This window comes from Squalius cephalus, assembly GCF_949319135.1.
Source record: "Squalius cephalus genome assembly, chromosome: 9".
NCBI classification, from domain to species: domain Eukaryota; kingdom Metazoa; phylum Chordata; class Actinopteri; order Cypriniformes; family Leuciscidae; genus Squalius; species Squalius cephalus.
Window position 1 is genome coordinate 1,369,748 of NC_137130.1, and position 26,881 is coordinate 1,396,628.

A 26,881-nucleotide genomic window follows, 5' to 3' on the forward strand; every position below is an offset into this window, starting at 1 on the left:
AAGTTTTATTTTAGGTTTTGAATATATATTTGCTGTATAAGCACCAAAAAAACATCTCAATATATATTTTACAGACCCTTTCTCAGGAGCTCTGCCAAGATTTTGGCCTGTCTACTTAATATTCATGAGCCTCTCTTCTGATTGGCCTGTTGTTTTCTGAGTGACTGAAGGCGGTGACTGAGTAGTTCTGACATCACATTTATACGGAAGTCACAACGGCTCGTGAAAAGGTACAGCTACTTTACTTTATGCAGGCTGTGTGCACTTGTCTGTGGATCGACTGTTTTGAAACTTATGAAAAAAAGTTATCATGAAAAAAGCCAGGAAATTTCAGTTTTGACAATATGGGACCTTTAAAAAAAATTAGACGAACATCCAACTAAATTTGGATACCAAATTAAGTTTTTATTAAAAACCAGATAAATACCTTTTTTTAAGGGTGTAGGTCATAATATCTAAATGTCATAATCATTTGTTAACAAACAAGTATTCATTACTTCAATGAGCTCATTGTTTATGCCTTAATTATTACATTGTTTAAATTAATATATTTTTTATCTAACTGTGATTTGTAAATGTACATTTCTGAAATACATAACTTAGACAGTTTCCTCTGATAACAGATCACTGTAAACTGTAATGTGGACTCATGCATTTTCTGTAAAGCTGCTTTGAAACGATGTGTGTTGGGAAAGGCGCTATACAAATAAATGTGAATTGAATTAAATAATATCTGCACACAAATGTCGTGAACCTCAAGCATCTGGTGTTCTAGTCTTCTTGACAGCTCAATCTGCATCAGCCTGTGAAAGAGAAGAAACTCTTCCTGAATCTCCTGCATATAGACCATTAATAAAAGAAGAAAGAGAATGACGCTGCAGGGTTTAATGGAAGTGCTCGACTATACTTGGTTTTGTCCCAATGGTCATCTCAGCAAATCTCATAAAACGGCAGACCGACGGTTCTTCTGCAGTTGCTGTGTAAGTTTAATATATATATGGCAGAGATTCAACAAGCATGTTTCAATGCTGGAAACACTTTAGTCCATATTGTCATGAAAGCGTCACACAGTTGCTGCATCCATGAAGTCAATCTCTCGTTCCAAAAGGACTGAGATCTGGTGACTGTGAGGCTGTTTTAATTAAGTGAACCCATTGTCATGATCAAGAAACCAGTTTGAAATGATCTGAGCTTTGTGTCATGTGCGTTACTGGAAGTATCCATCAGAAGATGGTCCACTGTGGTCGTAAAGAGATGGACAAGGTCAGCAACAATACTTTTAATTGATACTAGAGGCCCAAAGAAGAATCCCTTCCACCACCATCAGCCTAACCACTGATACAGGGCAGGATGATCCATGCTTTCATGTTGTTTAAGCCAAATTCTGACCCTAGATCAGGGGCACAGATCCAGACTCATCAGACCAGCAATGCTTTTCCAATCTTCAACCTGGGTTGAGACGAGTGGTTACACATTTGTATAGGTGGCATTTCAACTATCCATCTATTGCCTTAATATGTTGTGTGTCTGAGATCAGGATAATGGCTAATTCTTATTGAAAATAAAATGTATTATTAGAGCAGTAGTTTGAGTCCCATTTACCTTCTTTGTATGGGCAAAAAGCCCTTTCTTTTGTGCGCACAGAACAAAGAAATTCGTACAGGTTCTGAATGACATAGAAATGACATTGAAAAAAAAATGTAAAAAAGAGAGACATTTTTGGGTGAATTATGCCTTAAATGGTACACTTACAGCAGTTAAATAACTTATTTAAATTTAAAGTCCCACTGAAGTGCCTTGAAACACGCAGTGTTATTCAGTGTGTTGATGTAATTTCCACTGAAACAGGAAGAGAGGGCGGGGCATATGGAGAAGCTCCTCCCCTTTTTAAAATAGCCAATAGCGTTTAGTTTATATCACAGCTCAGTCTCCTAATCTCCTCCATATCACTTTAAAATACAGCATTCTGTGCAGAATTCAAATGATACGATATGTTTTCTGATCTGCGGCGAATCAATCGTATGATCCGCTTTGTGTGTCGAGTTTTACAGTAAAAATGTAGCATATCAACAGTGATCAGCAATAATGATAAGCCTAATACTCACAATAAAAATAATAAGGTCATATAGATCATAACACAGTCTCGGAGGTGAGAAGTGGATTATCCTTCACATGAAATGTTTGTCTTTCCATCCTGAAATGCGAGGCAAATGTTGGATCACAATAATTAGGAACCACAGTTTCCACAAATCCCTTCACTCGATTGGGATGTTCTCTTTTATTATGGACGGCAAGGGCAGTGACTGAAACATCGAGCGTATTTTGCTGTATTAAACACATATTTATACCGATTTCATCAGGCTCTGAAAATTCTTCAAAAAGAACACAAAGAATGGCCTTCTCAGCTGCCGTAGTTGCAACTCTTGCGTCAACAGAACAGGGTGTTCAACGCACTACCATTTCCGTTTAAAAAACGTTTCTCTGAATCGTTCCCTATCCCCTATATAGTGCACTATGTGCCTTCAGCATGTAGAGAATAGTAATAGTGTGAACAAGTGACTGATTTCAGCCACAGATTCAGCGTCTGTTTATAGAGTAGGGGGCGGAGCTTCAGATTCTAGAGAGCATTTGATTGGACAGGAAATCTGATGAGAAGCTGAAGTGCAGAGTGATGTCATCAAAATCATTGATCCATATTGCCAGAAGTGAGAGACTGTGAGTTTTGAACGCTTATATCTTAAATGCGAGTTTTTTCATTGTATTGGAGCGCACTATCTTATAGAAAACAGTAAGGCGAGCATATTCATACTAAAAACCAAAAAAAACTTCACGGGGACATTCATTTCATGGTAATAGGCTACTAATGCAAATTGCAAACTGAATTCCAATTCAGTTTGGCTAGTTGCGATGTATATACAGGGAACGTCCACAGAATTTACGCTAATAAAAGTTATAATTAAATGTATTTCCAGTAATGAAAACAGTCAGTTATCTGTTCTTTAGTAATGTTCTCACAACGTTTTACTTAACACAAAAACTTTATTTACACGTTGTTCATGGAATTTAGAACGTTCAGAGAACGTTCAAAAGTAACGTTGCGATAACGTCTGCAAAATTCTAAAATGGAGTGTTCCTTCAAAACTGGACGTGCAGAGAACATTAAGAAATAACGTGTTAATGGGAACGTACGCAAAACGTTCTTAGATGAAGTCATCCTATATCGTGAATGGTGCACAGCCTGATATTAGGTGTGTCTCGCAGTTCTCTGAAGGCTCCGTTTGACAGAGTGTCCTGTCATTTCTGAACTTCTCCATTTTTCTCATGTAAATCTCTCGTTGAGGTTTAATGCAGTCAGTCCGCAGCCACTGAGATTCTCCTTCGACACAACCCCAGCAGAGCTGAATCGAGGGACACACACACATGAAGACGCTGGGATCGACCGGAGCATTGAGATTATTGTGTGCGGGATTATCTGTGCGGTTTTCTCTGATGCAAGGACGTTTCTTCCCTGCCTTTTAAAGAATCGATGAATATGCGCGCTGTTTTCTGGAGATTTTCCGCGCTGGCGTCAGTGTCCGCATCTTTCGCTCGGTCTCTTTTCTTGATCTCTCGGATTTAAGATTTCTTTTACCTCAGGTTGAGCTGTTGTGAAGGTAAGCAGCTGTGCCTGATTATGCATATTAAATGTACCCGCAGGTTGCATAGGCTATGTCTGTATGAGGAAGATGGTCTTTTTTTTTTTCCCTATCAGATTTTTCTCGACTTTCTATATATCATCATAGATGTTGGACGATCGTCACGAAAACTGCATGATAGATGGAAAATATAGCGATCTAGTCGAAAACATGGCTATGTTTCTGTCATTCGTAAAGAAGTGATTGGGTTTATTCAGGCTGTTAGTCGCAGGACAGTAACCGGGTGAAGCAGGTAAGATCTGTGGGGGATTTAATAACCTACTTTACACGTTCACACCGATTGCACAGATTTAATGTCTGAATGCATTTGGGTTTTCGGCAGAAATCTTAAGTATTAGAATCTTCAGCTCATTTCATGCATTAATAATGCTTGAGAACCCCAATAATAACTGTCAGTGGTGATTGTATGGAACGGCCTGTGCTTTAATGCAAAGAGACCCAATTATATCAACCTTCTGATGCATGAATGTCTAATATATTATAAGAATAGAATCATTAATGATGTTTGAGAGAGTTGCACATCTATCCTGCAATAGAAAACAAGATGCTTGTTGGTGCATCACCACTTTTTCAGCTGTTTTCAAGAAAAATGAAAGACATTGTCATTAAAAGAAGGCAGTCGTATAGAATTATGCGAAAGAGTCATAGGTAATCAATCGCCCAGGGTGGTTTAGATGATTAAAATGGCTTTTGAAGGTTTGAGAATTTGAGTGAACACTATTAACATATTCAGCTGATTAAATACATTGTCATGGCATGGGTTGCATGCATTGCCATTAATGTGAGTATTATTAATTTTTTTCATCAGTGAACCACCAGGTGATAGTATGGTGCACAAAGCAATAGAAATGATATATGAAAGAGGACTAAATATCATTTAAACTAGCTGAGATGCATTAGTTTGATTGGAAATCAGCAGCATTTGTCAGCAGTAAATGAGGTCTGATGATTTGCATTGCAACATGAGGTGATGATGACGCTGTAGTCAGTGTCTGAATGACATGTGCATCATTATTAAATGTGTGGAGAGAAACAGCCTCAAAAATCATGGACAAATAGCTTCAGCAGACGAGAATAGAGTTTAAAAGTCACCTGGCGGGAGTCACTTCTAAAAGCATCATAAAAGAACAACCACAAGGCTTAAAAGGAAAGTTCACCTTAAAAAATGAAAGATCTGTCATTATTCTGTCTTCATAATGTCATTCTAAACCACATGCTGCCACAGTCAACCACAAAATGACTTATGAGAAAATAGTCTTCAGAATTTCTCTTTTTTCCACAGAAAAATAAATAAATAATAATAATCAAAGAAAAAAAATACTGAATGTCTATTCTAAGGTTCACAAAGCAGGTCTGGACATTTATAAAGAGCATCTATTATTGCTTCAGTCTTGATGTAGTTTTCAGGCTCTACTAGAACTTGAATGTTGATTATTCTCCTCATATTCTCCATTGTTGCGGCTCCTCTCTTCCCAGTCTGTCAGTAACGCTCTGTTTACTTCCTGTCTCTATGAAGCTCCTCCTTCTGAAAAGCACACTGTGCTCTGATTGGTTGGCTGGAGCAGTGTGTTGTGATTGGTCGAGCGCTTCGAGTGTGTTTGGGAAATGTCCCGCCCCTTACCATAACCGCCAGTTTAACACACTACTAACTAACTCAACCAGGCCCCGCCCCTTTATTCTGCGTATGAATTATTATAATGAGGAATATTGTGACGTGTTCGTTCCCGGAAGAAACTCAAGACTACAATGGAGGCGTTTCAGGAGTTCAGAAACACTGATATAGAGAATAACTCACTTTTTAATGCTCAAACAGCAACAATATGCAGAATAGGTTTGGTTTTTAATATATGGTTCTTGAGCAAATGCATATTAATCAGTGTTGCATGCCAGGTAGGATCATATGAAGTTTTTGCATGTAGTTATTGATTTCTAAGGGTTAGTGTGGTTGTGGAGAGCAGAAGTCTCCTGCTGGTAGATGCTGTAAGACTTATGGATCAGGTGATGGACTGTATAAATGTACAGTAAATCCCTTAATCACACACAACTGGAAAAGTTCATCTCAACTGGAATGCATTTACATTTACACATTTGGTTTTATCCGATGCATTCAAGGTTTGCATGTTATCAGTTAATGCACACCCTGGGAATGGAACCCTTGACTGCGGTGTTGCGAGCGCTTGTTGTTTGAGCTACAGAAACGGCCTGATCAAACATTTGTAGTTAAAGCCGGACAGGTTTGTTCCTGGTTTCGCTCGGTCGACTGTGACGTGCTGCAGATTCACTGCAAATAAGCAACGTTGTGGGTTTTGAAAGGAATTAGCTGTGAATGTGAAAACTGCGACACGTTCCAACTCGCCAAGAACAATGTGCTTGTGATTGTCAAGGTTTTGTGTGAAAACTAATTAAAGTTTTGTGTTTGTTGGGCCTGAATCCTCTACTGATGATGAAGTGAAGGGGAGAATAGTACTTTCCTGAAAATGAAATTAGAGTTTGATGTGTTCTAACACTAGCTAACTGAGACACGATGTTCTGTACGGCATCTTCTTTAATTCTGCCTTGATTCGGATCATTTAAGCTCAGTTTATTTAATGATTTTTGTTTTTTTTCCTATTAAAAGCTTAAGGCTAATGCTCAATTCAAAAGTGAACAAATGAGTTACTCTGCTGAGGTTTTGCTTCAGTTTGTTTACACTGCAAAAAGTCAAATTCTCAAGACTTTTCTCTCTCTTGTTTCTTGTCTTCTTGTCCTGTGCAAACATCCTTAAAGCAAGACGTTTCCCAGAGAAGCGCATTTGATATTAATGCTTAGAAGAGAATCTATCTGGAATTGAAGTGTATTTAGTCTCTGTTTCATTTTATATTACTTGTTTTTAAATGTTTGATATCTTTATATTCAAGATGATTTTTTTTTCTGAAAAAGTGTATTTTGTTATTGCATTGAATTTATTTTAAATAAATGCATTTTTTTATTAATTTTTTTTCACTTTTTTCTCTCGTTTATGTTTAATATCTTTATATTCAATAGGCCTATATATATATATCTTTTGAAAAAGTGTACTTTTTATTTGCATTTATTTTTTATTTAATTTTATTTCACTTGTTGTTTATGTTTAATATCTTTATATTCAAGATGGAATTTCTGAAAAAGTGTATTTTGTTATTGCATTTAATTTTATTTCACTTGTTTTCTTTTGTTTGTTTTGTTATTGCGTTTAATATTTATCTAATTACATTTTTACCTGTTTTCTCTCAATATCTTTATATTTAAGATATATTTTCTGAAATTTTTATTTCTCTTGTTTGTTTAATATCTTTATATTCAAGGTTTAGTTTCTGAAACAAGTGTTTTGTTATTGCATTTAATTTTTATTTAATTTAATTTCACTTGTTTTCTCTTAATATCTTTATATTCAAGATACATTACACTTGTTTTCTCTTAATATCTTTATATTCAAGATACATTTGATGAAAAATGCATTTTCTCTTTGCATTTAATTTTCTTTCTCTTGTTGTTTGTTTAATATCTTTATGCTCAAGATGGGTTTTCTGAAAAATAGTTTTTGTTATTGCATTGAATTTTTATTAAATTATTTCACTAGTTTTCTCTTAATATTCAAGATGCGTTCCCTGAAAACAAGCCTTAATATCCGTCTTCTCCTGTACATGTCTCTTGCTTTTAAGGATGTTTCACTGAAAGATCTTCATGAAGAATATATTGAGCGCCTTTGCCATGTTGCTCAACATTCGGCGAGTGGCCGCCCACAGATGAGATCTTGCTAACCCTGCAGAAGTGTGTGTGTGTGTGTGTGTGTGACAGCTCTGTTAATGGCTTTGAGTGTTCAGAGACGAATGCTGAATGAGTGAGCCAGATTTATCGTGTTATACGACAGCCTGGACTTTCTCCTGCCAGCCGAGACTCTGAACATTTCATTCATTTTAATGGAAGGAAAACACAAAGCCTGTTGTGTTTCTCACGGCGTCGTCACTGCCGTTCATCGGCACACAAACACCTCTGAAATTACAGTACTATGATTTGGCATTACTGTACAAACGCAGGAGTGAATCCACTGAGATCCACAGACACTCGTGAATATTAGCGGACACACGGATAACCATACCTCGGTTTTGGTCTGTTTGAGATATTAAAGAGATTGCATCTGTGGTTTTTCTTTCACAGGATACTAAAACATCTGGTTGGTGTTTATTAATGACAGAGACATTCAAATCCAGCTTTTGATTTGTTGAACCAAAAAGACATTTTGATCAGCCAGAGATGAGATGATGGTTATCAGGCTTTCTAAATGCATTCTCAGAGTAAATAAACTTGTAATCTTAATAATAGCCTAATATCTTGAAGATATCTGTAAGAAGTTTTTAACCAAAGGCTGCATTTATTTATGATCAAAAATACAGGAAAAATTGTGAAATATTATTCCAATGTAAAAAAAGCTGTTTTCGATATAGTAAAGTGTAATTTATTCCTGTGATCAAAGCTGAATTTATTTGATCAAAAATACAGTAAAATTGTGAAATATTATTACAATGTAAAAAAGCTGTTTTCTATGCGAATATATATAGTCAAATGTAATTTATTCCTGTGATCAAAGCTGAATTTATTTGATCAAAAATACAGTAAAATTGTGAAATATTATTACAATTTAAACCAGCTGTTTTCTATGTGAATATATAGTAACGTGTAATTTATTCCTGTGATCAAAGCTGGATTTATTTTATCAAAAATACAGTAAAAATTGTGAAATATTATTTAAACAATTTAAAAGAGCTGTTTTCTATGCAACCTTTGATTTTAATAACGTATTAGTAAATATTGAAATTAATGTTAACTACGATTAATAAATGCTGTAGAATATTGTTCATTCTCAGTTGTTACCAATATATTTAAAAGAAATAAAGCTGAGTTGGTCTAGACTAGCTAAGTAAATAAACTTAATTTTGTGATCTTAATAACATCCTAACATCTTGAAGATATTTGCTCTCCAAGGCTGCATTTATTTAATAAAAACTACTGTAAAAAGGGCTTCTGGTGTACGTACAGTAAATCATGATTTCTCTCTCCCACAGGCCGATCAATCCGACCGGAATTACATCAGGAAAACGGTAAACATGGAAGATACGGTAAACACGAGAGCCGAAGCTCCCACAGACCATCAGGAGGCACGGGAAGAGCTCGCCTGAGGATCCGTGACACATTCGGATTAACAGATTTGCGGTTGTGAGGATTACGACTACTTCTTTCAGCATGTTTGCACATTCGCTCTCCTCAAGAATGATCCTTCAGATCCTCGCTTTGATTTGTGGAGTTACGCTCGTCGTCTGCCAGCAAGCACAATACACGACGGTGACCACGAATTACGGTAAGCTGCGCGGGTTGCGGGTGTCGCTGGCCAGTGAGATCCTGGGCCCCGTGGAGCAGTATCTGGGGGTCCCGTACGCGACGCCCCCTACTGGAGAACGCCGGTTTCAGGCCCCGGATCCGCCCTCGTCGTGGCCCGGGATCAGGAACGCCACACACTTCGCTCCGGTGTGTCCACAGTTCCTGGAGGACCGGCTCCTGCTCACGGACATGCTCCCGGTGTGGTTTACCGCAAACCTGGACACGGTAGCGACGTACGTGCACGACCAGAGCGAAGACTGTCTGTACCTCAATATCTACGTGCCCACAGAGGAAGGTATTATAGTATATTACTTATACACACATATATACATATATAGTCAAACCAAAAATTATTCAGACACCTTCAACATTATCACAGTTTATTCGCTATAGTTTAGAAAACGGTAATGAAATATGAGCAGAACTCAGTGGATATTTGACTGGTTTTGTCCGTCCTTCTGTTAGACTGTCTCACACATGAATTATGTTGAATATCTGTCAGCTGTTAAATTTAACTACACAATTAGATAATACCAGTTTAGCTCAACCAATCACCAAGCAATACTTCATTGTGTTCAGTCTGTGTGTGAAAAGAGCATTAGCAATTAAAGAAAACACACTTCAGCAAAACATGATCAGCTCAAAGTGTCCCAATCATTTTTAGTCCCAATTTGTTATAAATGTCACAGGTAGTCACTGAATGAAGAATTATTGGGTGTAATATGTCACAGTTTACTTTATTTTGCTCTCCTCACTTACAGAAATGAACTATAGTGTCCTGCAGTGAATAAATATCAAAACAAATTACTGAAACATTTCTGGTTTGACTGTATATAAATATATAGGACAGAACGCGTGTTGAGTTCATTTTACCCAGCAAATTGGGTTGTTCATTTAACCCAGCACACTGCTTTGACTCATGAACTTAAAAAATAATAATACTCCACACAACCACTGGTTTGCATGATAATTTCTATCATTTTACAGTATAGCATATTTTATATAGTTTTGAATACATATTGCATACATTTAAGCTCGTTTAACAAATATGAGAAGTAAAAATGAAACATTTAGAAGTAATTCAAGTGTAATATATATACGTATACACATTGATATTTAATCAATAAATCAAATTAGAATAATAAGACACAATAGAGTTGGTACCAATCAAATGAAATCAGCATTAGATATTTGTGCTGGAAAACATGACAGAAACACTGAGGAAGAAGATTCTTTTAAATATTGGATCAAATAGTAAATTTATTCATATTTCTTGGTATTGAAGAACTTATATTTATAATCACCAGTTCTCATGCTTTCTCCTTGGATTGATTATTTCTCAATAAGGGAGTGACCCAGAAGTGTGTGTGTGAAACCTTAACACGCTCATCATTATATCCGTGTATTCGTGGGATTGCCGTGATCTTATGTGTGCGTATCCAGTGGATGTTGTTTCTTATTTATCACATAGAGCAAAACAAAATATGCTGTTTGTTGGATTTGCGGTGAGGTTTTAGTTATAGATTCATGGCCTCGAGGAGCAGAACATAATGAATCACATGATGAAATACTGTGATGCCAGAAAACATTAAATCTAAAGCTCGAGAGTGTTAGTCATGCAAATATTGTTCTCAGTGACTCTCTCTCTCTCTCAGTGTTTAGAGTTACACTATTTCAATAGTCCACTTTACTTTTTCTACCAGCCCATATCTATTCTAAAGGTTATTATTATAGATTAAGAAGTTAGTTGACATGCAAAGTGACTTATGGTTAGCAGAATGTCTAAAATGTTTAATAAAAAAATATAAAATGTTAAATATTTTACGTTTGCTTTAAGAGTTCACATTAATCGCTTGTTTGCTGACTTTACAAAGGATGTAAATTAAAAATGCATTTATGTTTTTAGGGTTTTCTCAGAGTTCATGTAATAGTATTTGATTTATGGATTTTGACCCATATAACGCACTATATTATACATAATTATATATATATATATATTATATATATAATATAATTATGTATAATATATACTCCAAATCCACAAACATTTTTTTAGCATCATTAACAAAGCTCAAAATCTATCTATCTATCTATCTATCTATCTATCTATCTATCTATCTATCTATCTATCTATCTATCTATCTATCTATCTATCTATCTATCTAAACATTCCTAATTCAAGATACATTTAAGTAATATGACTGAAGATATTAAGTTCTGGAAAATATTATGCTTAAAACAAGAATAAAAATCATGCCGGTGGGGTCAGAAAAATTAATTCAAAAGCAAAACTGTCTCCAGTAGCAGATATCTGTTATTTTCTTAAGCACAAACTCAATTCATTTTGATACATAAAAAAAAAACAAAAAAAAAAACAAGACTTAATATTTTAAGTCATTTTGCTTCCAAGTAAATCTCTATATATTTTTTTTAAATGGAAAAGTTTATTGAACTTTTAGACAAAATCTAAAACAAAGTTTGCATGTTTTTTTTTTTTTTTTTTTTTTTTGAGTATCATATTTGATCCGTCTGGAGTTTATGGCTCATATAGTGAGAATATGGATGAAAAAACAGCTCAATTTTATTCATAGCCTCAAACTGAGCAAAAATATGCAATTTGCTGCAGATACTGATATTAGAAATTCTGATGCTTGTAATGTAAATCAATGAGATCTTTAACAGTACAGCAGATACTGACATAAAATGCATATAAATAGCAATATCTACCAATAATATGTCTTGATGATATTCAATGCTTAGTTTTATGATCAAAGCTCTGTAGTTTTAAAACATATAATGCAATGCAATACAATAATGACAAATAAACCTTCCTCAAAGCCTGATGATCATATTTGATGCTCATGATTTTTATAATAAATGATGATGGATAATCAAGTTAACCTCAGTACAGTTGAAATATTACTAACAATATCAGAGTTCTTCATGTTTACTTGATAAAAATACAGATTTAAAGACACGTGAAGCAGGAGCTGAAGGAGGACGCTTGTACAATTAAAGACTTTTACCTGATAAAACAGTGTAAACTATCAGTCAGACACAGGAGGAATGCAGAGATTGAGTGCAAACAAAGTTTTGATCATGTTGATCATTTATGCACATCAAATATGATACAGTAGGCTTTATGAGATCAAAAATGATGAGAATGAGCTTTCTACGATCATATACAGTACAACTGCACACTCTCACCAGCAGTTATATAAATATTTCATACTGTGTTTATATGAAGATCAGTTTATTTAAATTAACATGAGAACGAGCGGCTGCATGGCTTTATGAAACTGAAGCTCTTTAAAACAACAACTCAATAATGCTCTTGGGAAACCTGGTAACTTATAACGGTAAACATCCTCTCATTAAACACTAGTTCATATTTTATGCTTAATGGAAACAGTCAGCGGTTTTTCATAATTGTCCAGCAAAAATCCCGTTTTACAGAGTTCCAGTTTGTTTCGGCCTAAATCTTCTGCCTAATGGAGACCATAATGACTTAATGGATGTAATATAAAACACTGGCAGCTAAAAGCACAGTAATGTCCTCAGTCGTCTTCGATTAAGTGCAACATCTTCAAAACATTTCCTCTAAATGCACAGAAGGATCACAGACTGTTCAATTAATGGAATAATTCACCAAAGATTCCCTCAATATTTGCACCACAAAGAAACGTATTCTGTATTTTTGTCCCGTTTTCCATTCCTAATTCAAGATACATTTAAGCAAAATGACTGAAGATATTGAGTTCTGGAAAATATTATGCTTAAAACAAGAACAAAAACCATGCCGGTGGGGGCAGAAAACTACATTCAAAGGCAAAACAAGGTTATTTTTCTGATTTTTTTCTTCTTGTTTTAGGCTCAAACTCACTTAATTTTGATATATTTAATAAAAAAACAAGACTTAACATTTAAAGTAATTTTGCTTCTCCAGTAAATGTGTCTTGATTTAAGAATGTTTAGATATTTGTGCTGGAAAACAAGACTATACAACAAGGAATAACATCATTATTTTTACAGTACTGTATTCCCTTGTACGAGAGAGAGAGAGAGAAAAGAGAGAGAGATATAGATAGATAGATAGAGAGATAGAGAGAGAGAGAGAGAAAGAGAGAGAGAGAGAAAGAGAGAGAGAGTTTAAAGACTGTATCAGTTGTTTGTATGAAGTGATTGTCTTCTTTCAGATACACACGATGACTCGGGTTTGAAGCCGGTCATGGTTTATATTCACGGCGGGTCGTACGTGGAGGGAACCGGGAACATGATCGATGGCAGTGTCCTCGCCAGCTACGGCAACGTGATCGTCGTCACTGTCAACTACAGGTTAGGAGTTTTAGGTGAGTCCTTGAATTCCACAAGTTCTTATTTGACATTGATTTTCAGAAGTTTGGGGTCAGTGTGATTTGTTTTAACACTCTTTTTTTTTTACCGGAATGGAACAAAACTTGGTAAAGGGGGGGGGGGGGGGGTAATACAAATTTAAAACAGTATTTTTTTATGCATTTTTCATAACAATAAACAAATTTTTTTTTTTTCATTTTGGAACTTTTTTCTCTTCAGCATTTATGTATTAATTTATGACCGCCACATGAAGAGCATCAGAAATTAATACTTTTATTCATCAAGGATGCATTAAATGTGTCAAAAGTGACAGTAAAGACATTTATGATGTGATAAAAGATTCTATTTCAAGCTGTTTCTTTTAAACTTTCTATTCATCAAAGAATCCTGAACAATAATGTATACCAAATGTATGATGGTTTCCTCACAGATATGAAGCAGCAGAACTGTTCTCAGATAATAATCATAAATGTTTCTCGAGCATCAAATCATCATATTAAAATGATTTCTGAAGGATCATGTGACACTGAAGACTGGAGTAATGATGCTGAACATTCAGCTTTGATCACAAGAATAAATTACACTTTACTATATATTTATTTATTTATTGCACAAGTCATACATAACTTCATTCATTCATTCATTCATTCATTCATTACATGCATGAACGAATAAAAGAAAAAAGAAAAGGAACAGGAAGAAGAAAATCTTATAGTACCTGTCGCTTATTTGTGCACATCAAAAATAAAACAAAAAACAGCTACTTTATAAATGAATCAACCCCAATCCTCACCCCAAACACCAAGTATTTTCAGTAATACCTATCTTTACACTTAATTATCATCATTTTAAGCGTGTTTAGTCATCATTTTTCTTGTAACATTCCTGTATTTTTTTCTTATACAAATTCTTAAATTTACAAACACTTTTTCACATAGAAAACAGATGATTTACACTGGAGTAATATTTCACTGTTTTTACTGTATTTTTCATCAAATAAATGCAGCTTTGCTGAGCAGAAGAGACTTCTGGTGTAACATTTTAAAAATCTTACACCAAATTTTTGAATGGTAGTGTACATGAAATATGAACGGACAAATATTTTTGCATATGTGCTCATTAAAACTTTAGATTATGAAACCTGTTTAAGCTCTAGCTTTTCTTTTACTCACAGTGCATAAATACATGAAGTTAGAAAGAGAAAACCTTCAGATCCTTCATTAAAGGATCTTTTATTTATTTGCGTCATGAAGGTGGCATTAAATGTTCTGCCAAAAATAGATTCCTCACTGAAAATAAACATTTCATTCCTTAAACTCATTGTCCTTGAACAAAAGAACACAGTGAGGATTAGAAATGAGTAACACAAAAACTACCCAAACACTGGGTTGTTACGTCTGACCCAGGATATGGGTAACACAAACACTACCCAAACACTGGGTTGTTAGTCTGACCCAGGATCTGGGTCACACAAAAACTACCCAAACACTGGGTTGTTACGTCTGACCCAGGATCTGGGTAACACAAAAACTACTCAAACACTGGGTTGTTACGTCTGACCCAGGATCTGGGTTACACAAAAGCTACCCAAACACTGGGTTTTTACATCTGACCCAGGATCTGTGTAACACAAAACTACCAAAACCATGGGTTGTTACGTCTGACCCAGGATCTGGGTAACACAAAAACTACCCAAACACTGGGTTGTTACGTCTGACCCAGGATCTGGGTAACACAAACACTGGGTTGTTACGTCTGACCCAGGATCTGGGTAACACAAAAACTACCCAAACACTGGGTTGTTACGTCTGACCCAGGATCTGGGTAACACAAAAACTACCCAAACACTGGGTTGTTATGTCTGACCCAGGATCTGGGTAACACAAAAACTACCCAAACACTGGGTTGTTACGTCTGACCCAGGATCTGGGTTACACAAAAACTACCCAAACACTGGGTTGTTACGTCTGACCCAGGATCTGGGTTACACAAAAACTACCCAAACACTGGGTTGTTACGTCTGACCCAGGATCTGGGTAACACAAAAACTACCCAAACACTGGGTTGTTACGTCTGACCCAGGATCTGGGTTACACAAAAACTACCCAAACACTGGGTTGTTGGGCCATTCTACAGAATTGGTGCAAAGTCAGAGTTGGAAACATCTTGAAATTTTTTTGTTTTTTCCCACAAATTTTGCATGTATGCAAATTGTATAATATCCAAGGTATGCTTTTCTAGTAATTGTGCAGTTAATTCTCATATTGTATTTTCAGAAAATGCTGGAATATTTTCCTTCTCCCCAAATTTGTCACTACCGAAACACAATATTAAATAATTTATTAAGAAGGCTTATAATGACCTATTAAGATTTTGTTTACATCTACCTTATAAATATATATTTTTTCTATTTTTAAAAAATATTTTTACTGGTTAAATCAATAAAGATTATAATTTTAATAATATTTTAAGTGTGATTTATGAGATTTGTTGTATTTTGAACCCAATCTTTCTTTGTAGAAGGCATAAAGTTTATCGTACTGATTTCAAAGTTAAGGATTCATTAGTATTAATATGCATTGAACCAAACACTATCATAACATCTTAGTTGATAATTCAATATACTTTATTTTTGACAAAACATCCCATGTTACGGTAGTGACTGCACATTTTTGGTAGTGACAGTAATGTTTTGGTAGTGAAAATTAGTTTGCCATGGCTGAATCAGACTGTCCACATTTTATGTTAATATAAATAAATAACTATGATGCACATATGCAGTCAGTACATATAGCAGACACACATCTGACAGTAAATATCTTATAAGAACACCTAGAGCTATTCTATATTTTGGGTCTTGAGGTGCAAGTGAGAAGAGGTATGCTCATAGATTTTTCTTCCTAAAAAAACAACAACTTACAATGTAGACTCAGAACCACTTTGTTTTATTTTCACATTTTCAACATTTTGTTTATGAGTCATTCAGATAAATCTCCAGAACCACTGAACTCTCTGTCTGTGTGTGTGTGTGTGTGTGTGTGTGTGTGTGTGTGTGTGTGTGTGTACTGGTGTCTGATCACCCTCACTGGAAGTGCTAGGTGGTGTGGAAGCCCTGCAAAATGTCTCCATCTCTTTTTGTCTTTTCACCATCATCCTGTGTCTTTTCTGTCTTTTCCTCCATGCTTTTCTGACATGTCTTTGCTCCCTGTCAGATAATTCACTGATACTCTTCAACTTTCCTTCTTCCCTTCGTTTCTTATTTCTTTCATTTTCTTTCCTTAAGTATTCCTCGTACTTCACTGGGTCTTCCCTCAACCTTTGTTTGTATTCTCTCTGTCTCTCTGTTGTAGTTTTTCTATTTTTTTTAGGCATGTTGGTGTTTTATGTCATTCTCCTTGCCAAGTTAATCATAGAAATTAACATTACTGACAACAACCTTACACCTAAGCTAGTATCATGGACTGCAACCTTAAGTAATTGTAACCTCATCACATTACAGAATTTTAACAGAATATTGCATACTAAAACACTACTAAAACATACTACAGTAGTAATTATTTGCATAACTGTACTAAAATGTAGTTTATTCCTCCAAATAAAGGATTATGTGTTCCCTTTTGTCACTACCAAAACAATGTCACAACCGAAACTTCAAGAAAATGTTTCGGTTGTGACTGTTTTGGTAGTGACAATTTTAGATAACTTTTGAGCCTAGCTCGAAGATGCTAATCAGCACATGGTTAGCCATCACTGGTCAGAACAGTTGAACACATATAACAACTAAATTTTATGGAATAACATCCCAAAAAAATTTCTCAATAGCAGAAAAAATGAGTTTGGTAGTGACATTCCTTAAAGTTACAACACAGATTTTTAGACTTTAGAACACATTTACCTCAAAATGATGGGATCAATCTACTCACCATATAGCACATGAGAGAGAGGGACACAGGAATATTTCCTGATCAAAAATGTAGGAGTGTGGTTAAAATCAGTCTCAGCCAATGGACTACAACATTCACTGTTTTGGTAGTGACATGAAAATGCGGGACATGTTTTTTTAGATAAAGTTTCATGATTTAAAAATAAAATATAAAATAAATATTTTTTTAACTTCATTTAAAAAAAATATATATATATATATTTTTTTTAAAACAAGAATGGAAAAATTTGCAAAAAATTATTCAATATCATTTTCACAAGTTGAAATTTAGGGGTTAGGGTTTGGGACAGCCACCTCCTAATTGAAAGTAGCCCATAAATTATGATTTTATATATATAAAGCTTACTGATATCTTAAATATTATTGTGGGTTTCAATAGATAATTGAAGGATCTTAGTAAACATCTAAGATTTTAATAATTAAATGCTTTTCAAATGTGTTTTTTGGATGAGGGACAGCAGTTTGCACCAATTCTGTAGAATGGCCCTGTTACGTCTGACCCAGGATCTGGGTAACACAAAATCTACCCAAACACTGGGTTGTTACGTCTGACTCAGGATCTGGGTTACACAAACACTACCCAAACACTGGGTTGTTATGTCTGACCCAGGATCTGGGTAACACAAAAACTACCCAAACACTGAAAAAATGTACACAAAAATTGACCCTAAAGGCTCAGGATTTGGGTAGAAAAAATAACCCAAGATGTTTCTGAGTGTTCAGTACTTCAGAGACTCGGAGTGTTTTCCAGCAGGGACAGATTGACTGATGCTGCAGCAGATCAAGACTCGAGGTCCAAGGAGAATCGACACAGCAAGCTAAAGACCCGTCTTCATCTGACAGTGTGTTTGAACAAGCTGTGTCTCATGTTCCTTCTGCAGCGTCTCATCCTCTCACAGAGAAATCCTTCTGACACTTTATGTCATCGCAAGTCAAAATATTTATGTCAAAAAAGATGGGGGCATAATTCACTGATCTATGTGGAAGATGTTGTCGTCTGCAGATAACAGAGCTCAATTAAAGCTTTTCTTTTTTATATTCTTTACTTTCTATTTCTGTAATGCTGTTTTGGAACAAAACCACATAGTAACAACTTAATTGATTTGAAATACATTGTCATTCAAAAGTTTGGGGTTGGGAAGATTTTTTAATGTTTTGAAAGGCTCTTCTGCTCTGCAAGGCGGCATTTATATGATCAAAAATACAGTAAAAATGGTGAGATGTTATTATAATGTAAATCAGCTGTTGTCTATGTGAATATATAGTAAAGTGTAATTTATTCCTGTGATCAAAGCTGAATGTTCAGCATCATTACTCCAGTCTTCAGTGTCACCTTCATGATCCTTCAGAAATCACTCTAATATGAGGATCTGATGATCAAGAAACATTTATGGTTATTATTAATGTTAAAAACAGTTCATATTTGTGTGATTTAGTGTCTGTTTTCAGGTCTCTGTGATGATTTTTTAAATAAATGTCTTTACTGATATTTTTGATAAATTTAATGCGTCCTTGCTGAATAAATAAAAGTGTTTAAAAAAATCCTACACTTTTGAATGGTAGTGTATATAATATCTCTTAGGCGGTAAAATAGGCCACAATTTAAGTAAATATTGGGATGTCTTTATCAAATTTAGCTGAAACATTCTTAAATCAAGAAGGCCGAAGCAAAATTACATATAAAGTCTTATTTTCTGAAAATTGTATCAAAATGAAGTGAGTTTCTACTTAAAACAAGAACAAATATCTGTCAATCGGGTCAGAAAAATAAACATAATTCAAAGTGAAAATAAGTTTATTTTTCTGACCAGATTGGCAGATATTTGTTTTAGTTTTAAGCAGAAACTCACTTCATTTTTCATTGAACAAGACTTAATATCTTCAGTCATTTTTCTTCTCCAGTAAATGTGTCTTGATTTAAGAATGTTTAGATATTTGTGCTGGAAAACGAGACAGAAACACTGAGGAAGAACATCATATGTTTTGTGCAGATGTTTGTTGTTGTCAGTGAATAAAACCGTGTTTGTTGTATTCAGTTTAGAGTGTCTGTCCATTGTTTGTAATGAACTCTGTCTGTAAATGTTTGACATATTAATTCAAAGCACTAAAGTTCATCTTTAGAGCCTGTAATGTTTTCACATTTTATAGTGTAAATCATTTTTCTGAACATCTCTTGCTTCTTTGAGGAAAACTGTTATTATATTTATATATTTTCTGTTTTCACTTTAATTTTAGTTCATGTCTTTATAGGTTTTGTTCATTTTTATTTATTAGTTTTAGTTTTTTTTTTAGAATTTCAAATTCAATCCTTAGAAGCTTGCTGAAATAAAATGTATTTATATTGTATTTTAATATATTGTTATATGTGTTTATTTTCTTTCATGCAACACATTTTTTATGGTTTTAGTTTTAGTCATCGATGATAGTCTGATAAAAGTCTTCTGCACAATATAATGTTTACAGTGTAAATAACTGAAGCAAACGGCCCGGATAGACCCTGTGACGGGAAAACGAGGCACGTTTAGCGTGTGATAAATGCTGATTCCCTCTCGGCATTTTGCCACAAAATGAACCGATGACATCAGAACCCTCTCGTTAGACATCAGATGCTAAAGAGCTCGTTTAGCTCCTCGCCGTCACAGATAACCAGGCTCTTCTCTAGGTGTGTAACAGCCAAAGCTTTGTCTTAATGTTTGCACGGCTCATTGAAGGACGAGGCGAAGTGTTTATTGCTCAGGAATAAATTGCCCAGTTGAAAGTCCTACATCACTGAAGAGGACTTCAATTAACCTTTATCAAGCGCTGGCCTGGAGTCAGGAGATATATGCATCATGAGTGAAGGTCAGCCAAAGCGTTTTTTATTTGTGCACCGCTGGAATTAATAATGCAACGGCCAGAGATGCTTGCATACGTTTCAGAAAGCTCATCAATAAATAACACACACAAAATCCACCTTTTGTATATCCATTGCACGTTTATTTTTTAATGCGAGCGAAAGGAAGCCTAAACGCCGGTGAAGAAGCATTAACAGGTGTTTAATGCTGCGCTAATGCTTCGACACGCGCGTTTATGATAGATGATAGTGTTGATCCTCAAGGGCAGATTCAAGGGAAATTGAGTTTGCCGTTTCATATCTTGAGCTGATCCTGATACGTACATTGAGAACGATTGAAAACGCTTTAAAGGTTCTGCTGGACGTGACATAACCACTGAAGACTAGCGAAATGAACATAAATAAAGTGCTAATGTTTACCTACATGTTTTGTTTGAAGAAATACCTGAAGGTTTTGATACATTTTTTCAGTTAACAAGTCTTAATATCTTTAATATCTCCAGTAAATGTGTCTTGATATAAGAATGTTTAGATATTTGTGCTGGAAAACAAGACAGAAACACTGAGGAAGGACATCATTTTTTGCCGTGTGAATTCATTATATACAGTGTGAGGACCTGAAACTTTTAAAAAATAACGTTTTTTTCCCCTAGAAATACCATAAAAGAACCACTTTTCAGAGATCAGTTCTTAAAATAACCATTTTCATTTTCTTAAAACATTTTAATAATTTAAAAGAACCTTTTTCTACTATAAGGAACCTTTATGGTTCATTGATGACAATAAAGAACTGTTATTTTAGATTAAAGGAACACGCCGACTTTTTGGGACTTCTTCACCGTATCCCCCAGAGTTAGATAAGTCCACACACACCCTTCTCATCTCCGTGTGTGCCGTAACTCTGTCTGACGCTCCCACCGTTAGCCTAGCTTAGCACAAAGACTGGAGGTAAATGGGTCCAGCTAGCAAACCGCTCCCAATAAGTGACAAAATAACGCCAACATTTTCCTATTTACATGTTGTGATTTGTATAGTCACAGCGTGTACGAATAACAAGGTCACATGAGACACAGCCATCTTCTAACCGTATACACACTGGGAACTATATTCTCAGAAGGCGAAGCACTGCTACTTCTGCGATTGAGTGATTTACTCCAGCTCTGAGCGAACTCTCTGCTCCTCACCACGGGGCTTCTCAGTGCTGCGAGCAAATCACTCTGCCCAAGTAGCAGTGCTTCGCCTTCTGAGAATATAGTTCCCAGTATGTATACGGTTAGAAGATGGCTGTGTCTGTAGTGAAATATGCAGCATCCCAAATAAAATCTCTTATGAATGTGTGTACGTGCCTCTGAACATCCGAGCGTGTGTCCAGTAGAGTGCGGATCGGGCCGAATTTTTCTATCCGAGCCCGGCCCGCGTCCGACAGAGCAGTAACCGAACCCGACCCGAGCCCGACAGGCACACAGATATTTATGTCCGAGCCCGACCCGAGACCGACAGTTAAAATCCCATTTTTTTCTCATACTACTGACACATGTACGTTTGTTTGTGTGGAAAGCCCGCTTTTATTAAGCAACTGTAGGAAGGCATTCGGAAATGTCAACAGGATGAGTGCATCAGCGCGCACGGAGAAACAAGCGCACTTAACACAGGCGCGCATGCACGTGTTTCGTTGTCACGGCTACATAAACAAATTTCCGCACGCAGGAAGACAGATTTTATGGTAAAATTTTACATGTATTTTAATCACAAAAACGAACGTTTGCATCAAGTGAAAGCATCAGGCTCATTGGCTAACGTTACCTACATAATAAGCTTTAAAAATGTTCAATGCCTTATCGTGCTGATGTGACCGAACCCGACCCGAACCCGAACATAATTTCTAAATATCTGTCCGAACCCGGCCCGGCCCGTCGGGTACCGACGGGTCCCGTCGGGTTCGGGTCGGGTATCCATCCTCTAGTGTCCAGTTCTCCAGTTCTTGATCTTCCAGATGTTGTTGTGTTGCAGGTTTCCTCAGCACTGGAGATCAGGCAGCGAAAGGCAACTACGGTCTGCTGGACCAGATCCAGGCTCTGCGCTGGGTGAAGGAGAACATCCAGGCCTTCAACGGGGATCCCGAGCGAGTGACGATATTCGGCTCGGGAGCAGGAGCCTCGTGTGTCAGTCTGCTGACCCTCTCACACTATTCTGAAGGTCTGTTGAAGATTGAGGCATTATAACCTTCATCCTTCGCTCGCGGGTCAAAATGACCCGAAGCCCTAAAATTATATATTTTTTTTTTTTTTTTTTTTTGTCCTGAAAGCTTATTTTATTTAATTTTGATCATATTTTTTCTATTTTTTAATGCAATTTTTTTGGGAGATTTTTATTTTATTTTTAATTTAATTTACTTTTAAATGTCTAGATTTGATCAATAAATAATAAATAAATAGTAATTTAAGCACATTTCTCACATTATTTAACAACTTAAATTCAAAATAACTCAAAATTTCATGCATAAACCTTTTAATACAGCTCAAACATCTTACATTAAGTGTCTTTGCCGACCTCTGGTGGAACAATTATATATATAACTTGATATTTGACTGTAGCCACTAGATGGCCTTATATCTCTATATGGAGCAAATGAGCTGTTCCACTGGGTCCTAAAGTGAGTTAATAATCTTGTTTTCCCTTTGAATTAATTCGATTTTTCTGACCCCATTGGCAGATGTTTGTTCTTGATTTAAGCATAAACTCACTTTATTTTTACACATTTTTCAGAAAACAAGTCATTTTGCTTCTCCAGTAAATGTTTAAAGTCCCCCGTAATCAATCGTTTTATCCCTTAAAACTCATCTTTGATCACCAAAATGTCTGTAACTCGACACCCTTGCCTCATTTAGTATACACAGTTCTATGAATATGCAAATGAGCCCCGCCTCCACTCACTCACTCAGCTCAGAGATCCACTGGTTGACGATCACACGTTGATCTGATTGGTTACAAGGTAGTTTGTGACGTCAGAAACACCAGCGATTTCAAAGCGTGTTTTTGAGACTGTCTTTGGTTCACTGCAGTTTAAAGGAGAAAATACTGAATCGACTTATGAATTTACACATGGTTTGTCTTAAAGCGTATTAAAAACACCAAATAGACACATATACAATAGTAAAAGCTGGATTTTCACCACAGGGGGATTTTAAACATTTTGGCTTTCAAAAAAGAGTCATCAGAAAAATCCTTAAATGAAGTGTTTCATGACTCTCTAACACTGAGTGTTTGTGTCTCAGATCTGTTTCAGAAAGCAATCATTCAGAGTGGCACGGCTCTCTCCAGCTGGGCCGTCAACTACCAGCCGGCCAAATACACACGCATGCTGGCCGAGAAGGTCGGCTGCAACGAGGACGACACGGTGGAGCTGGTCCAATGCCTCCAAAACAAAAACTACAAGGAGCTCATCGAACAAAACATCACCCCTGCCAAATACCACATCGCATTCGGACCCGTGATCGACGGAGACGTCATTCCCGACGACCCGCAGATCCTCATGGAGCAAGGAGAGTTCCTCAACTACGACATCATGCTGGGAGTCAACCAGGGCGAGGGATACAAGTTCGTGGACGGGATCTTAGACAGCGAGGACAGAATAACCGGAAACGACTTTGAGTTCGCAATTTCAGAATTCGTCGACCACTTGTACGGCTATCCGGAAGGAAAAGACACCCTGCGGGAAACCATAAAGTTCATGTACACGGATTGGGCGGACAGGGAAAACCCGGAGATGCGCAGGAAAACGTTGGTTGCGCTTTTCACAGATCACCAGTGGGTGGCGCCGGCCGTGGCCACAGCGGATCTGCATGCTCAGTACGGGTCGCCCACGTATTTTTACGCGTTTTACCACCATTGCCAGAGCGATATGAAACCGGCCTGGGCCGATTCTGCGCACGGAGACGAACTTCCCTATGTTTTCGGCATTCCCATGATCGGACCCACGGATCTGTTCAACTGCAACTTCTCCAAGAATGACATTATGCTGAGCGCCGTGGTCATGACGTACTGGACTAACTTTGCCAAAACTGGGTGAGTACGTGACGCATGCGTTTATATGAACTAAATTAATTAGTAGAGAAAATACATAAGCACCTCACTGCAAAAAATATCGTCTTACTCTATACAAATATCTAAATATTCGTAAATCAAGATACATTTACTTGTCGCAGGAATTTAAATTTGATTAAAATTGATTTTAAAAGTATGAATAAATTATTATTAATATATTAAAATAACCTAATTCTATATTAAAATGTAAAAAAATTTACTTGTTTTTATTAAAGAACATGCATAACTTCTAGAATCAAAAAATGATTCATGGTTATTTCATGGAATATATTTAATAAATAAATATTTATTTTTAATCATATTTAATATATTAAATTATTTTACCACATACCTTTATTTTATTTTATTTTATTATTTTAGAAATAATAAGAAGAAATAATAGACATTGCTGAAGTGAATTTTAGTCAAAGTTTGACTTATTTTAGTGCAGTACACTGACACGAATCAAATAAAATATTAATACATAAATTAAACCTGTGACCTGTCTATTTTAACTATGCTTAAATGCTTATAGTATTTCATAGGCAAAGTTCATTTTGGCTTCACATAAAAAGTATGATATTGGAAGAAAAAAAATTAATATTATGATTTTAAGAAGATATTTGTGCTGGAAAACAAGACAAAATTTTGAGTAGTAAAATATGTATTTTACAATATACAGCATTGCCTTGATTAATAAAATGCATATTGAGATGTACAGTTGTGGCCTAAAGTGACGTCCGGCCTAGGAAAAATGTACATCTTCACCCTTTATTCAGATATTATTAAATATTTTGTAGTCATATTGCTATACACAATATGTATTGTGTATAGTTCACCCAAAATTAACATTTTTTAGTGTCAGTTCTACATTAAACTACTATATATAATGTTGAATATAATGTATAATAATGCAATGGGGGAATATTTGAGTGTCCTGATAATGCCAAATGTCTGATGTTACAGTAAAAAGTGGCCTACATTATTTTAAATATATCTAGTCAGTGACAGAGTTCAAGCATTAGTCTAAAATAATTCTGTATTTTCAGCTTCAGAATCATGAATATTGTTATTCTGGTGTCTCTATTGTCCTGTGCTTTGGGTTTCCAGCACCAAGTCCAAGCCTATTCATCTACACACACACAATGTAAAACCAAATTTAGCATTTTAATCAACATTTCATTTTTTGTTAACCTTTTATCATATGTCTTGGAGTATCGCAATAATATCGTATCGTGATATGTATCGAATCGTGACATGAGGGTCTCGTTACACCCCTAATATACACAGCCTTGCTGAGCAAAAGAGCCTTTCAAAAACACACAAAATATTACCGATCCAAAACTTTTGACTGGTAGTGTGTATTGCACATTAAAGGCATATTGTATTGCTCTACTTCACAGAGACCCAAATCAACCAGTTCCTCAAGACACAAAGTTCATCCACACTAAACCGAACCGCTTTGAGGAGGTGGCCTGGTCGAAGTACAACCCTAAAGACCAGCTGTACCTTCACATCGGCCTGAAGCCTCGTGTTCGCGACCACTACAGAGCCACCAAAATCGCCTTCTGGTTGGAGTTAGTGCCACACTTGCACAACATCAACGAACTCTTCCAGTACGTCTCATCGACGACTAAAATCCCACCGCAAGACACGACGCCTTTCTCCTACACCAAACGCTTGTCCAATAAACTCTGGCCTTCGACCACTCGCCATCCTCCCGCTCCTCCAGCAAACACCAAACAGATGTCGGATCAGCAGAAAACATCGGAGCACGACGGGACGGTCATCATCGAAGCGCGGGATTATTCCACCGAACTGAGCGTGACGATCGCCGTCGGTGCTTCGCTTCTCTTCTTAAACATCCTCGCGTTCGCGGCGCTTTACTACAAAAAGGACAAACACCGGCTAGAGTCGAGTCGCAGACTCAGTCCTCCGAGAAACCTAGCGAACGACATTCCCCGCGTGCCGAGCGAAGAGTTGATGTCCCTGCAGATGAAACAACTCGACCACGACCACGATCACGATCACGACTGCGATTCGCTGCACGGCCACGACATGATCCACCTGAGCTGTCCGCCCGATTACGCGCTCACGCTGCGCCGGTCGCCCGACGACGTGCCGCTAATGGCGCCGAACACCATCACGATGATTCCCAGCTCTTTCGCGGGAATGCAGCCGTCGTATCACAACCCGTTTAACGCGTTCGGGAACAGCACTCCGAGCAGCACGGGTCTCCCTCACGGACACTCCACCACGCGAGTATAACGGACTCTTCGATGCACACCCAAACGCTGAGGGTGTTATTTTGCTACGGACTCTTTTATGAATTAAGTAACGTTACACTTATTAACCTGTATAATGTGATCAGTGAATGTAATCATTTTTCGCATTCATGGTACAGCGACCGAAGCACTCAAAAAATATGATTGCGTAAATTAAGGAATATTATTTGCATCCTGATTTCCTGATTAACGTGTGAGACGATTTATCGATTTATCGTGGCATTGCAGCACTAAACCTTGCATCTCAAGGCCCGTTCACACCAAGCATGATAACGATAAAAATATAGATCGTTTT

General features: G+C 36.5%; 1 protein-coding gene across 1 annotated transcript; it reads left to right on the forward strand.

Moving 5' to 3' along the window:
* Positions 1-3,142: 3,142 nt before the first annotated feature.
* nlgn4xb (neuroligin 4 X-linked b) lies at positions 3,143-26,881 on the forward strand. Its single transcript, XM_079881159.1, has 6 exons — positions 3,143-3,653; positions 8,777-9,384; positions 13,286-13,438; positions 22,229-22,414; positions 23,494-24,283; positions 25,705-26,881. Exons 2-6 carry the CDS (start codon positions 8,955-8,957, stop codon positions 26,567-26,569), a joined length of 2,424 nt encoding a protein of 807 aa, XP_079737285.1. The 5' UTR covers positions 3,143-3,653; positions 8,777-8,954; the 3' UTR covers positions 26,570-26,881.

What these genes read in the sequence shown, in the direction of transcription:
- nlgn4xb (XM_079881159.1), top strand. Translation starts at nt 8,955, where the DNA reads ATGTTTGCACATTCGCTCTCCTCAAGAATGATCCTTCAGATCCTCGCT. An exon ending in CTACGTGCCCACAGAGGAAG is followed by an intron (nt 9,385 to 13,285) that starts GTATTATAGTAT and finishes GTCTTCTTTCAG; the next exon opens with ATACACACGATGACTCGGGT. An exon ending in CTACAGGTTAGGAGTTTTAG is followed by an intron (nt 13,439 to 22,228) that starts GTGAGTCCTTGA and finishes GTTGTGTTGCAG; the next exon opens with GTTTCCTCAGCACTGGAGAT.